Consider the following 14,358-nt stretch of genomic DNA (forward strand, 5'->3'; position numbering starts at 1 on the left):
TTTTAAGGAGTAAAAAAATTTTAATGAGTTATTTTCATTCAATGTGAATAAACATTTGTACAAAACCTTCACACAATGTCTCCTTCACCAACATGAGAGCATGGAATCATGGGAGTGATGAGGTGTCCTCAACGCAGAGCATAATGGGAAACCAGAAGACAGGCCCCTCACCAAGGTCACATCACCCAGTTTAAGCCAACAGGAGCTGGTTTCTACTTTCCTTCTTTGTATTATGTGACCACAGAGGCCCCTCCCTCTCTAGAGGAGATAAATTAATGATAAATATTTTTTAAATAAAGCTCTGCTCTGATTGGTCAACAAATCGGAGTTGAAGTATAAACAGCAAGTGTCTCTGAACTCTTTCACAGTAAGCTACAGTCCTGTAAATGAACTCTTTGATCAGCCTCAAATCTGCTCCAGAGAAAAAAGGTCTGAAGAATCCATCATCACCCAGATTGTAGAAGGGGGGTGTTATCCTGAGGCTGTAGAACTTTTAACTGGTTCTAGATTTTAAATCCACAGCTAAGTCTCTAAACCTAAAGTCCAGAACCAAAGGCCGGCCAAGGAGGTTCACATGTATCCTGAATCATTCATCATCTCTGATCTAGAATGGAACTCTTTGATCCTCTCGTCTCAACACATTCTAGACACGTTCTCTAAACAGTCTGGCAGAGGTGAGCAGAGCGCCTCCTGCAAGACTCCATTCTTTCATCTAAATAAACTCCTCTGGATTCTCAAAGTCGGACAGCGGTGGATTCGCATCATTTTGGACTCTGTAGTCTATTTGCAGGTCTCTAACTGGTCAAGGACTCAGTCTGGAGCATCTTGCCTGCTCATTGGCTGTGCCTCAAAGGAACAGGAAGTGGACTTTGCAGAGTGGAAAAGCTTCATCAGGTCGAGGAACCGAAGGCGTACCTGTAGAAAACATCGGATTTAATACTTAGAAGAAAAACACAGAGCTCAGAGCTCTACACTTGCATGCTGAGGCGTTGCCTCATCTCACCTGTTGGGCAGTCTTGTTTCCCAGGTGGGTAGACACCTGTCTAAACGTTTTCCAGGTGGCTCCCCTCTCCTGACAGGCAGTCAGGATAGCTCGGTCCACCTCGCTGGAACAGGAACAATCAGAGTTAGTTTTTCCTCTTTTCTTATGCTACTTTTAGAATCATCTTAAAACATCTGGCTCTGAAAGCTTCGATGCTTAAATTCATTTTATTTTCATAATGTTTCAAGATCAGCGTTTATGTTTGTAGAACATTTCAAATGAAACATTTCTACAACATTTACAGTTTTATACAATACAAATGTCTTTGCTACTAGAAGATGTATGCTACAGAAGTTTTATTTTTTGGGTTTACAGATGTTCCGTCTCATTTTTATTCCTTAAGGATTTTTTATGGAGCATTTAATGAATATTGTTTTTAGAACACGTTTCCAGAGCACGTGAACATTTGCAGGGTGTGTAATGTTTTATGCAACACAGATTTTGAATGTGTGATTGTGGCTGGTGCAACACTTATTGATGACTTTCTGATATTTTCTACAACATCTGAATAATGCCTGCCAACACTTTTTCAGGACACTGGAGTTTTTTGTCTCTAGTAGTTTCAGAACCTTGAAATGATGTTTCATCGTTATAATGTTTCTTTAGTGTTTTCTCTGACCGTGTCCACATGACGACTTTCTCCCCAGTGGCTGTCAAAGTGATGTTTTTGGCACAAACCGCTTGCCGCTGCCCCTCATCCTGTTCCTCTCTGTCGGTGCCTTGGTTCCCGTCAGGGGAACTCTGGGCAGCAGAGTTTGTGGTGTGGAACTCTTGGTAGAACTGGCGGAGTTCCTGCTGCAGGTCAGGATGATGGCAGAGCAAAGAAGAGAGCTGACAAAACAAAGAGAGGATCAGACTTCGGTCTCTCTCTGTTCCATTTTTTATCAATAACTTGATAAACCCATCATTCCGGAGGAAAATAATCAGTGTTTAATTATTTTATCAGTAGAAGACAGATTTAATTGACAGATTTCCTCAGGTCAGATCAGCTGAGGGGTCAAATGTCATCTACCTTACCTTGTTTATGTCCTCAGGTAAAGGGGCAGAGCTTCCTTGCAGTACTGACACCACCTGTTGGTAGAGTGAGGAGCTTTCTCCCAGGCTCCATCTCAGTTTCCATAGAAACACTCGACTGCGTTCAAATAGCTGCTGCTCCAGAAGCTGCGGAGATGAAGAGAGCTGATGAGTTGCACCTAAGTCACAGCACACCTCTGCGAGGTCACAGTGATGTCACCCACCAGGCCACAGCGGCGAGCTTGTCTGCGGTTCAGGAAGGCGGCAAAGTCTCTGAGCAGCTGAGGCCACGGCCGCAGAACGCTGCTTATTCTGTCATACAGGACATCAACTGCAGCAGTTGAGAACTCGTCCAACACACACATCAGTTCCTCCCACAAGCCCGGATACATCTGCACCGCCTCATAAACCTGACCAGGTAACAGGAAATACAAACAACTGCGGTTACACAATCTTGCTAAATACAATTCAATTCCAGAATTAAAGCCTCACCCTGTAGAGATAATCATGAGCGAACAGCACGTCTTCTGACTCTCTCTGATCATCTTCATCACTTTCTTCTGACAGTGGCTGAAACCAAACAGGAAGTCAGATATCTGCAGATATTAATTGGTTGATTGACTGAGAGCTGACTTTGGCCACTAAAGGTTTCACCTGCTGAGTTTTTCTGTCTCCATCTTCATCAGGATCACCACTGTCTTCTTCTGCTCCTCTAGGTGGTGTCAAGATTCCGTCCTGTTTACTCTCTGACCCCACCTCCTGCACATCGTCACTGACAGCAACACTTCCTGCAGCACTGGGTGAAGATTCAGACAGAACCAGGATGATGTCGCCCTCTTCCTCCTCCTCTTCATCAGTTCTGATGACATCATCCCCTGTCACCTGATGGGAGGTGGGGTCATCGCAGGAAGGAGGTGTAAAGGATTTGTGTTCCCTCCCCCTCCTCAGGGCTGCAAGTTTCTGACTGTATCGTCTAATTTGATCTCTGGTTGCCATGGACACAGTGGCAGTGCAAATGTCAGTGGGGGAATCGGTCCTGGTCAGGAGCAGGCGGTGAAGGAGGACTCGAGGAGGAGTGGGAGCGGAGGGGGCAGAGTCAGGGGGATGAGGGGGGTTGTGGTTTTGATTCAGCAATACAAAGCCGATCCGTCTGAAGTCCAGGTTCTGAGGGAGGCGGGGTGGGTATCGGGTCCCAGGGGGGACGCTGTAGGAGCTGGAGGGGGTTGGGATGTTTGAGGCGGAGCTATTATAGTGCCTAATGATTGGGTAGATGACGGGGAGAGAGCGCTGAAGACAGAAAAGAGATGGTTTTATATATGCACATACACACATACATACTCAGACTTCAAACTACACACATGAAAGCAGTGTTCTCTTCTGATTCACTGTAAAATCAGCCTAAGCACATTCTTAATCGCTGAGGCATCCCAACAAACACAATTGCAGTTTCAACAAAGTGTGTCAAGATTCCACATTAGAAAAGGAAAAGTTGCTGCAATAAGTCACAGAAACGCTCCAATTACAAAACAGATTTTTTGGTAGTTCCAAGAAAATATTCTATTTTTGCAGGAGGATCTAGTGTGAAATAAAGTGTGGAACTTCTCTGTTTGGTTTGCTAAAAGTTCAAAGGTCACAGTTGGTTTTGTTTCCATCACAAACGGTCTGTGTCAGCAGCATCAGCTAATCCTCATCACATCCTTTCTTCAGAATCTAAAATACCGTTCGTTTTTATGACCTCTAAGTGAACCTCATACCTATCAGAACTAGTGCTTCTCAGATTACACAGAGGGAGACACTGCAACAGCGGGAAAACCTGCAGCTGATGGGGAACTGGTTCCTGAGCTGCACGATAACACCGAGGAGACAGTGGGAGGACCACAAGGCTGATTACTGACCAGTTAACTACGTTTGCTATTTCCCTCTTCTCTTATAATCCATTCCATGGAGCAGCAGTCTAAGCAGAGACTCCCAGACCTCCCCTGGGCACCTGCTTCATCTCTCCAGTGTCACCTGGGTCTCCTCGGTCAACTGTTTGACACCATGTCATCAGTGCTTATTCTGGAACTAGTTTTCCATGAAGAGAAGACGGGCAGGAAAAATGCAGAGAGGAACAAAGGAAACACAAGCAGCCTTCCTACCAGCAGCCACAGAGGCATGACGCTCTCCTCTCTCTCCACAGGAGGTCGCCAGTCTGCTAAATTCACGGGACGACATGCCACTGGCATTGGGAGAACCCGCCGCTGGTACCTGAAGGTCTGCAGAAGACAGACAGATGGACTGTGTGTTTTTATGTACAGAGGTGTGATAAAGCAGATCATTTTTCGAAAAAATAATGGACAGCTCAAGTGGAGCGGTCGAAGAATAAACTTTTTAAATAAGTACTCATTTATGCAGCGACACAAATGTTCTAATACTGAAGAACATGAAAACATTACTTTTAGCTACATGTCGGCAAAGTTATGTGACATTAGTGATGTTAGTACTAGTGAGGTTCCACTTGCTTTTAAAGCCTTTACTCTAAAAGGCATATTGTTCAAAAATTGACTTTAATTTTACAGAAATTGTGATATTCAAACCTAGCAGGATTCAGTACTAGCAGGATTCACAGCACTGTTAATGTTAGTTTGGTTATTTTGCTGGCTCCGTTTGGTGGTGTCTGTGTTTTTTTTAAATGAGCTGCTATGTTAAATTTGTGTTTTAATCCTGTAGCTTTGCACACATTTGATTTCCATGTTTGAGAACTGCAAGTGTTCAGATCATCTGCGATCATCTCTGAGGGACAGCTGATTGAGACCGAGGCTTTCCACCCTTGATGATACAGGACAAATTCAGCAGTGTGTGAGGAAGGGCCAGCACCAGCTGAGAGATGAAGAGAACAGACAGACTGTTCTCTCTATGAGAGGGACTACTTAAAAAAAAAAAAAGCTTAAAATAACTAATTATCTGTCCTAAATCACTCTTATTAGATAAAGTCATCATTAAATCTATCAAAGTGTTTTCAGTGTGGAAGAAAATACTCAGGGCGCTCAAGTAAAAACTATGAAAGGCAGTAAAAAGTTCTATATTCAGAAACTTAAAGTACGCAAATATCAGCAGCAGAATGCACCTGAAAATAAAAGTCTGTGTTTCTTTCAGTAATATGAAACATGGAGTGTTTTGGATTAGTAGTACTGCTGTTTGTTGAATTATATTGCTGTAGATGTTTATATGCTTTATGTATTTTGGGATAAGTTGATGTATAGTGCTATAATTTATAAGGATGTTATGTTTTTTTTAATCATTTTTGCCAGGTCAGTCTGTTTAAGGCTCTGATATCTATTCAATATGACTTAAAACAGTTATGGGATGATTTTCTCAAAATCAAAATAAATTTTTCACAAAATTGACAAATCGATAAATCAATCTACTCTTCATTTTATCTAACAAACACATAGTTATCACAACTCGTAAATTGTCTTTTTACCCATATAAATAAGCTTTCAGACAAATTTGGTATTGCCAATATATTAAAAGAACAATATTTGTCTCTCTTATTTGAAACAGAGTTAAAGTTCACTGCTGTACATTTTTAATTAAATGCAATACATTTAATATTGGCCATGTTATATTTACATGACCAAACTGAAATGACACTAGTCTCATTAACAACATTAGCTAACTAGTTAATGTTAAAATTACTGTTGGGTACAGAAATTAAGCCCAACAATATTGTATTTACAGTCCTGTGGTCTTAGCCTCAGATACTTCACAAACCAAAAAAATCTAATTAAAAAACATACATAATTTTCGCTTTCAAAAGGCCAGGTGCTTGGAAGGATGCAACCCATGAATTGGGACGCACCATGTATGTGTATGTATGTCTGCGTTACCTTGACAACGTTGTCAGGAAAACCTGGCCGGCAGCACTGCAGGATCCTTCGTCGAACCTGAACCAGAGATTTCCTCAGCAGGAACTGGGACACCAGTTTGGGTGGGTCACATGACCCTTCCATATTCCTGAGGCCGAGCACCAACAGACTGAAACACACACACACACGCACACACACACACACACTAAGGGCATGGTGAAGGTTTTTCTCAGGCCTCTTTGTGTTACAGTGAGTGTGTGCTCACCAGTCCTCAGCCGGAGTGAAGGCTGCTGTCCTCCGGGGGCAGTACAGCGCGGGATCTAGGCTAGCACAAGGCAGCAGCTCCGGGTACATGAAGACGGGCCGTGTGGCAAAGAGCCAGGCAAGCTCAGCCGGCATGACGGGGAAGCAGCGCACTGTTAGCATGTAAAAACAAGTTTCAATCAAAGTTTCAAGTCAATCAATCAGGAAGCCCCGCCCCCACCTGTACTCACTCCGTCCCCGGGCATCACGGGGGCGAAGCTGTGGCCGGTAGCTGATGGGAGCCTGACGCAGCTCATCCAGCAGCTGCAGCGCCATCTGCAGGTTGGATGCTCTGAAGACACTACAGAAACCAGGAAGAGCCAACAAACCAATCAGCTCGGCCCGCTGCGCCAGCAGGTCTACTTCACACTGAAAGACAGGAAGTGAGCTTCAATGGGTGCATTAACAACAGGAAGTACATCACAACACATCCAGGTGAGTTACCAGGAACTGCCGGCAGGTCTCCGCTTCGCTGTGCAGTCTGGGCACAAGTGAGGTCAGCAGGTAAACCTGAGTAAGTAGCTGGACATGCTGAAAGAAAGACGACAGGTGAGTTCAGTTGCTGTTATCATGGTAAAAGCATGGTAAGAGCTCTCAGCCGCCATGCTGAAAGAGTAGAGTTTACCTGTTGGAGCTGCTGCTGCAGGCATTTCCTCTGCTCAGCGTTCAACTTGTACACGATCAGCTCTGTGTGCGTGTCATGTGGCACTCCAGTCAGCTGTTTCCTTCTTATCAATGCCAGCTGCTGCTTCACCGTGCGCAGCTCTGCGATTGGTCCATCCTCAGCCTCATCATCAGGACACTCTCTGATGTGAAAACACACAGACAGTGATGTATCTGTGTGTGTGAGCATGTATTCATGTCTTTGTGGGGACCAAAAAATTGGAAGTTTACTATACTTGTGGGGACCAACAGCCCTCATGCGGACCAAAATCCCAGTACCCACAAGTTTGAAGGCCTTTTAGGGAATGTCACGGTTACAACTGTGTTATGGTTTGGTTAGGTTTAGGCATTCATTTTTGATGGTCAGGGTTCGTTGCTAGTGAAAGCATGTCAATTAGATGTCCCCACAATATATGAATACCCGACTGTGTGCGTGTGTTAGTTACGCACCTGTCCTGCTGCTCCTCAGGTGTGTGGATCTGAAATGTTTGTGCTTCCTCCTGTGGCTCTTCCTCTTCCTCATGGCCTTCATCATCCACTTCCTGTCCAGCCAGGTCCTCTTTCAGCTGAGACACACAGAAAGGTGAGGAGACAGGTGAGGAGACACTGAGGAGACAGGTGAAGAGACAGGTAACCTGAAGGTGTTTTATACCGTCTCAAAGAGCTCCTCCATCAGCTCGTTCACCTCCTTTTCTGAGGACATAAACACAAATTATCATCTTCAGCAGGTATTAATCACATTTATTGCTCGCTTATGATACATTTAATATTGGCCATGTTATGGATGCACCCTTGATGCATCCATCAGAGTGTGTGTGTGTGTGTGTGAGGGTAGACCGGAGGAGAGGAGAGGAAAAAAAAATACAATAAAAAAAATTTAAAATCCATGGACCTTTGATTGTTGGCCGCCCACTGATTACTGATTTCTCAGATATTACGGCTGATCACCTGAGGCACCCTCCCGAACGTGTGCACTGAGTTTAAACAGATGACTGAGCAGCTCCTTTGTAAATGCAGGGAAAATCTGAACACATGTGTGTTTGTGTACTTACTGGTGATGCGGACAGCCTTGTCATCACGGTAATCCTCTACATCGGGCTCGTCAATGTCAGCCAGGAAGTTGTACTCTGGATCATCCTCGTCATCACACTCCTCTGTCAGAAAAAGATTCTTGATCAGTTTGAGTCCAGTCAGAACTCTAATCCCTGCTCTGTTATGAACCCTCACCTTCATTGTCCATGTCTGAGCTCATCAGCCCTCTCAGCCAATCGGTCCACTCCCTGTCCTCGTGGGTGGAGCTAGAGTCGTACATATCAGGTGTGATGTCAGGAGCTTGGAGTTCTGCCTCCAGCCGGCCCAGCGGGACATCCCTGAGAGGACGTTTGGACCGAGTCCGAGACGCCATGAGACCGGCCTCATCCTCCGACTCAGACAGAGGCTGACGACACAGATGATCCATAATGATCTGTCGCTTTGATCTATATCGTTATCGTATATTGATGCATCACATGACCAGATTGTCTCCATGGTTACCTGATAGGGCTCCATACAAACAGCCAGCTCCTCCTCCACAGCATGAAGCTTCTCCAGGAAGGTCCTGTCAGTCACAGGTTTAGGAAGTGGAGCTTTGGGGGGAGGGGGCGGCCCCATGGAAACAGACCTTGCCCTCACAAGTCTGGACCGACTCCGCGACTTCTGATAGGATGGAAGACAGGAAGCAGGCTTTAAAGTTTAGGTAGGCCAGGGCTCTCCAGCTCCAGTCCTCGAGAGCTACTGTGCTGCAGCTTTTAGATGCATCCCTACTCCAACACAGTTGAATCAAATGGTTGAGCTACTTCTTCAGCATGCCATCAAGTTTGGCAAAGCCCTTAATTTGATTCAGGTGTGTTGGACCAAGAATGCATCTAACATTTGCAGGACAGAAGCTCTCAAGGACTGGAGTTTGAGACCCCTGAGGTAGACAGTGTCCCATTCACAGGTTCAGAAAAAAGTAAACTCAGAGCTTTTAGGGAAATCAGCAAATAAAAACAATGTTTTATACTCAGGTTTCATAAACCGGTGTGTTTAAAACTGCGGAATATTCCTGTTTTCACTCAAATCTCCATGTTTTACCATTAGATCAACAGAAATAATTTGATCAGTAGTTTTGCCATTTGGTCATCAATAAAGTTTTTGAATTTGTTCATTTCTAACAATCTGACGTTTGAGGGACCAGACAACACTGATTGTTTCACACATTTTCACTTCTAAAGCTCTGACTGATCAGCAGACTGACAGCGATGATCACACTCTGAGGACCTGCCATGGGCTGGAGCTGTCCTCCTCAGCTCGGGGCAGCCGAGTCCCTCGAGGAGACGAAGCTGTGCTCTCCATGTCACTCTCCTGGAACGTCTACACAGACACACAACCAATGAAAAATCAGTAGCCAGTCATCATCAACATCACAGCACGCTGCAGACGCTTGGAGCCTCACGTCTTCAGCCGTCTCGTCCTCGTCCTCCTCCTCGGGATGGTACTCGTCATCAGAGGAGTCTTCCTCAGCCAGAGGGATGTCGACAAACTGCGGAGCCTGAAGACAGACACATGTAGCTGAAACTTCATTGACACTGTAATTCCACACAGAAAACAAAGGAGGTCACACACATCCTACAGCGTTAGTCTCAGCGTTCAGCAGAGAAATAAGAATCACATTTTATGACTACTACAAAAACACTAGAGTTGGAGAAAAAAGGACTTTAAAAATGCCTCTTTTTACTTTTAATTATTTTTAAATTGCTAACCTGCTTTAAAACTGTTCATACTCTGACTAAAAGTCAGGTCAGATATACACTACCAGTTAAAAGTTTGGACACACCTTGTCATTTAATGGTTTTGCTTATTTGAACTACTTTCTACATTATAACTGCAGACTGAAGATATCAAATATATAAAGCAGGATATATAGAAATGTAGCAAAACAAAATAAATAACTCTAAATATGCCTTATAGTTTAGATTCCAGAAAGTTAGACACAAACTTTGTTGACAGCGCTGCAAACCCTTGGCATTCTCTCAATGAGCTTCACGAGTAGTCACCTGAAATAGTTTTCACCACAGGTGAGCCTTTTCAGGGTTCATTTGTGACATTTATTGTCTTCTTACAACCGATGGTCCCCAACTGTGTTATTGTGCACAAGTCAGGTTGGTACTCAGCGGACATAACTATTTGACAACTATTAGAATTCATATAAGGGCAAGAACCGATCAGCTAAGTAAAGAGAAACGACAGTCCATCATTACTTTAAGAGTTGAAGGTCAGTCACTCTGGAAAATTGCTAACATTTTGAATGTGTCCCCAAGTGCAGTGGCAAAAACCACGAAACCCTACGATGAAACTGGCACACACAACGACCGCTGCTGAGGATAAATTCATCCAAGTCACCAGCCTTAGAAATCGCAAGTTAACAGCACCTCAGATTAGAGTCCAGGATAAATGCCACATAGAGTTCCAGTAGCAGACACATCTGTACATCAACTGGTCAGAGGAGACTACGTGAATCAGGCCTTTATGGTCAAATAGCTGCTAAGAAACTACTACTAAGAAAAAGCAACAAGCAGAAGAGATTTGTTTGGGCCAAGAAATACAAGGAATGGACATCAGACCAGTGGAAATCTGTGCTTTGGTCTGATGAGTCTAAATTTGAGATCTTTGGTTCCACCCGCCGTGTCTTTCTCATCCGACACAGAAAAGGTGAACGAATGGTCTCTACATGCATTGTTCCAATCGTAAAACATGGAGGAAGAGGAGTGATGTGTGTGAGGTGGGGGTGCTTTGCTGGTGACACTGTTGGAGATTTATTCAAAATTGAAGGCACACATGGCTACCACGGCATCCTGCAGCGACATGCCACCCGATCCAGTTTATGTTTAGTTGGACTACCATTTATTTTTCAACAGGACAATGACACCAAACACACCTCCAGGCTGTGTTGGGGCTATTTGACCAAGATGGAGAGTGATGGACTGTTGCGCCATGGCCTGACCTCCGCAGTCACCCGACTTAAGCCCAATCGAGATAGTTTGGGACAAGATAGATCACAGAGTGAAGGCAAAACGGCCAATAAGTGCTCAATATCTCTGGGAACTCCTTCAAGACTGTTGGAAAACCATTTCAGATGACTACCTCATGAGGCTCATCAAGAGAAAATGAAGAAAGGTATAAAAGCAGTTTGTATATTTTTACAAATCGTCAAGAACACAGTTAAAAATATATATTTTTAAAAATACTAACATTAAAAATTAAAACAATTACATAATCTACTTAAAAAAAAGAAAAAATTACAAACTCATTTTTTAAATTTTATGTTAGTTTCAAATGTTTTTAATATCTAGAGATGTAACTAAAATAAAATAAGAATTTTAAATCTGAATTGTTTAACATTTAAGAACTGAATTAATGTGTAATTGAATTAATTTGATGGCTATTTCTCCAAATTAAATAAATGAAAAATGCCAATGAAAATTTTAAAATGATTAAAAAACACTTTACGGTGTTAAAAATTGAATTCAAGTCAAATGCTGACAAAATGCCATTAAAAGCTTTTACGTCATTTTAAAACATTTCGAAAAAATGCAGGGATTCAAATGTTTTTCAGATGATTTTAAAAAGTTACACTTAACTGAAGACTTTATAAAGATTGCAGTCAGGATTTCAGGTTTGACCTTTGACCTTTACCTTGACGATGTCACTGGTTTTCTTGATGGGCGAGATGGTCCAGGTTGGAATCACCTGACAGAAAACAAAAAGTTCAGAGTGCTCTGTGTGTGTGTGTGTGTGTGTGTGTGTGTGTGTGTGTGTGTGTGTGTGTGTGTGTGTTGCTGTAAGTGGACTCACTACGCCTTTCTCCACCACCTCCTTCAGCTTAGATCGAGTCATTTTGGGCTCCTGCAGAAAAGAAAGAAAGTCTGTAAGCAGGGTCAGGACTCACGTGATGGCAGTGAATGATTGATTTTGATTGGATGATAGACTCACAAATGGAGGGACAGCCTCAGTCTCATTAATGGCAGCTTTCATCATGGCCACCACATGCTCATTGGTGATCACTTCCTGTGGGTCAAAGGCCAACGTTTAAACGGTAAGTTTCCCATATTCTTGTTGAAAGCCTTTGAGTTTGTTACACTTCATATCTTTAAAAGAGCTCAGAGTAACCTCAGAGAACTGAATGTACTAAAGACTGTCAAAGACTGACAGTATTCTTTAATAAGCCGTTACCATCTAACAGGCATCCTACTCCAAGTCATTAAAGGGTAAGTCACATGACACTTCATGGACAAATACTTCAAATTAAACTGCTTCAAAGACAGTAGGCTTAAAAACCTGAATTCAATCAAAAATCGTGATCACACCCTCTCCAGGCATGTGGGTGGAGGCACTCACGTGGATGATGTTTTTCACGTTCACTGTGGTCAGGTTGTGCTGTTTGGACTTTGTCTCCAGTGACTGATCCAGCTGTCTGTCAATCTCCACCTCCACTCCTGCCTCCTCCTCACTCTCTGAGGCCCCATCCCTTGGCTCCTCCTCCTCAGCCAGTTTCCTCTTCCTCCTTCTGGCGGCCTTCTTCTTGGCAGCCTTCATCTCCTCCTGGCTGTCCTCTGATGGAGAGATCGGTCCATCAGAGACACGGGTCCTCACAAAGCCACCAGCGTATGTGCATGTGTGTGCATTACCCATGGTGATGACGAGTCTGGAGTCAGTGGTGTCTTCCTCCGCCAGCTGGTAACGCTGCTCCTCCTCCTTCTCCTGTAGCAAAGCATCATGGGAGGCGAACTGCAGCAGTGTAGTAGCAGTGACGGCAGGAGCTGGGCCGGACAGGCTGAGTTTAAGACACTTTCGGCCCGAGTTCATCGTGCAGAAACATGACCTCTGAAACAGTGACATCAGACTCAAACAACTTATACAGATGAGAATAAAAAGTATTGAAGGGACACCCAAGCTGTAACTCCCGCCCCTCAGCAGGCTTCCAAGAGTTGACCAATCACAGCAAACAAGATCAGAAGATTAATAACAGTTCTTTTTGAACTGAGCCTCAGAAGGAGACCCTGGTGCAGGCAAGCAGGGTGGACCTCCTTTAGCAAATCTAAAAGGTTAGCTGCTTCTGTTCGCAGCTCCTGTCGGTGTGAACATGCTGTTAAAGACCGAGAGACATGAGACCTGAACCAGCAGAGGAATGGGCAGACAAGGAACCAGTAGCCACCGTGGTAAACTACCTGAATTCACCTGCGTTTACCTGTTTTAGCCGCTTCGGCTCTTCGTCCCGCCTCCCGCCGGCTAGCTGCTAACGTTAGCCCCAGAGGTCCGTGGGCCGCGAGGGTGATCCAGCTCAAGAGTGCACGGGGCAGCAGGCCTTCTTGTCCGTTCTCGGTACCCACACGATAACGGGCATGGTCTGGTGCAGCACAGACTAACTTACCGCCACAACGTCAGACGAGTGTGCCTCCAAAAACTACATTTCCGGCGCCCTCACTGTGACGTATGGAGCGGCGTAATTTTCCTTCTTCTTCTTCAGTTTCATGGCGGTTGGCAAACAAATTCTAGGTGCATTAGCGCCACGTACTAGATTGTAATTTTTATCAAAACCTACAGTACCACCGTTATTTTCTTATTAAAATTCCTGTCTCTTTCAAAAATGTAAAAATATCAGCAAAAAACTATGCTCCCCGAGTCTCTTTGAAATAATTCCCTTCTCCTTAAATTATTCTTGTTCTTATGAATGTAACAAGTGTCACCTGGCAGTTTGCTGCTCTCTGCCAGGTGATTAGCAGAGGAGCTTTGAAAAGGTAGTGGGTGTGAGGGGTGAGGTTAGCGCTCTTCTGTGGGAAATTCCAGAGGTGATTAACTCACTCGGGTGCGAGTGGGTATATAGTTCGGTAAGAAACTTTTACCATTTTGTTTGGATCAATTATTATTGTAGGTGCCCATTTTTAATGCGTGTTGTTGGACTTTTTTTAGTTTCGAGTTTTAATGGAGGAATTGATCAAGGTCTAGATCGACTGCGCGCAGGGAAACCGATCAATATTGTAGGTATGTTGAGTGTTTGTTTTAAGTTTTGTGATTTTTGAATGGTTTAATAAAACTCATATTTTATTGGGTAACATTTTAATCGATAATGTTGTTTGTGTTTTTCAGCTGTTGTTGTGCTGTCTCTGCTGTCCTTTTTTTTTTTTTTTTTTTATTCTCTTGATTGATTTGTAATTTTGTTTTGGTTAGTACGTCCAGCCGTAAAGGCGGTTAATGACTGAGAGTGAGTTGTGTAAGGGCGGAATAACCTTTCTTGTTTTAGTTTTTTTTGTTTGTGCCACTTCCCTTTATGTCCCAGATTGCAGGTCATGCATAGCGCTGATTCCCAGCTGTGCTGAGACCCGAATTATGTGCAGTGCGTGCCCACGGGTAGATTAACTGCAGTGTCTGTAAACGGGGTGTGACGGTAGCAGCAGGGGCGGATCTAGAGAA

General features: G+C 43.9%; 1 protein-coding gene across 2 annotated transcripts; it reads right to left on the bottom strand.

The window, feature by feature from the left end:
- Positions 1-13,359, bottom strand: gon4la (gon-4 like a). 2 transcript variants are annotated; one of them, XM_080296635.1, is made up of 26 exons: positions 13,136-13,359; positions 12,576-12,771; positions 12,286-12,500; positions 11,881-11,955; positions 11,743-11,793; positions 11,584-11,637; positions 9,344-9,439; positions 9,169-9,261; positions 8,404-8,565; positions 8,098-8,308; positions 7,923-8,024; positions 7,523-7,563; positions 7,321-7,436; positions 6,833-7,013; positions 6,652-6,738; positions 6,399-6,576; positions 6,170-6,320; positions 5,926-6,073; positions 4,195-4,311; positions 2,711-3,343; positions 2,549-2,626; positions 2,281-2,466; positions 2,060-2,203; positions 1,662-1,873; positions 1,004-1,106; positions 1-915 (listed from the first exon to the last, which is right to left on the bottom strand). In XM_080296635.1, the coding sequence occupies exons 2-26, from the start codon at positions 12,751-12,753 to the stop codon at positions 811-813; spliced, it is 3,717 nt and encodes a 1,238-aa protein (XP_080152761.1). In that variant the 5' UTR covers positions 12,754-12,771; positions 13,136-13,359; the 3' UTR covers positions 1-810. The 2 variants fall into 2 exon arrangements, with proteins under 2 accessions (XP_080152761.1, XP_080152762.1); XM_080296636.1 differs by lacking the exons at positions 9,344-9,439; positions 11,584-11,637; positions 11,743-11,793; ... (2 more) ...; positions 12,576-12,771; positions 13,136-13,359 and having other exon boundaries at positions 9,146-9,253.
- Positions 13,360-14,358: the final 999 nt, after the last annotated feature.

The sequence above is a fragment of the Astatotilapia calliptera genome, chromosome 22, assembly GCF_964374335.1.
Source record: "Astatotilapia calliptera chromosome 22, fAstCal68.1, whole genome shotgun sequence".
Taxonomy (NCBI): domain Eukaryota; kingdom Metazoa; phylum Chordata; class Actinopteri; order Cichliformes; family Cichlidae; genus Astatotilapia; species Astatotilapia calliptera.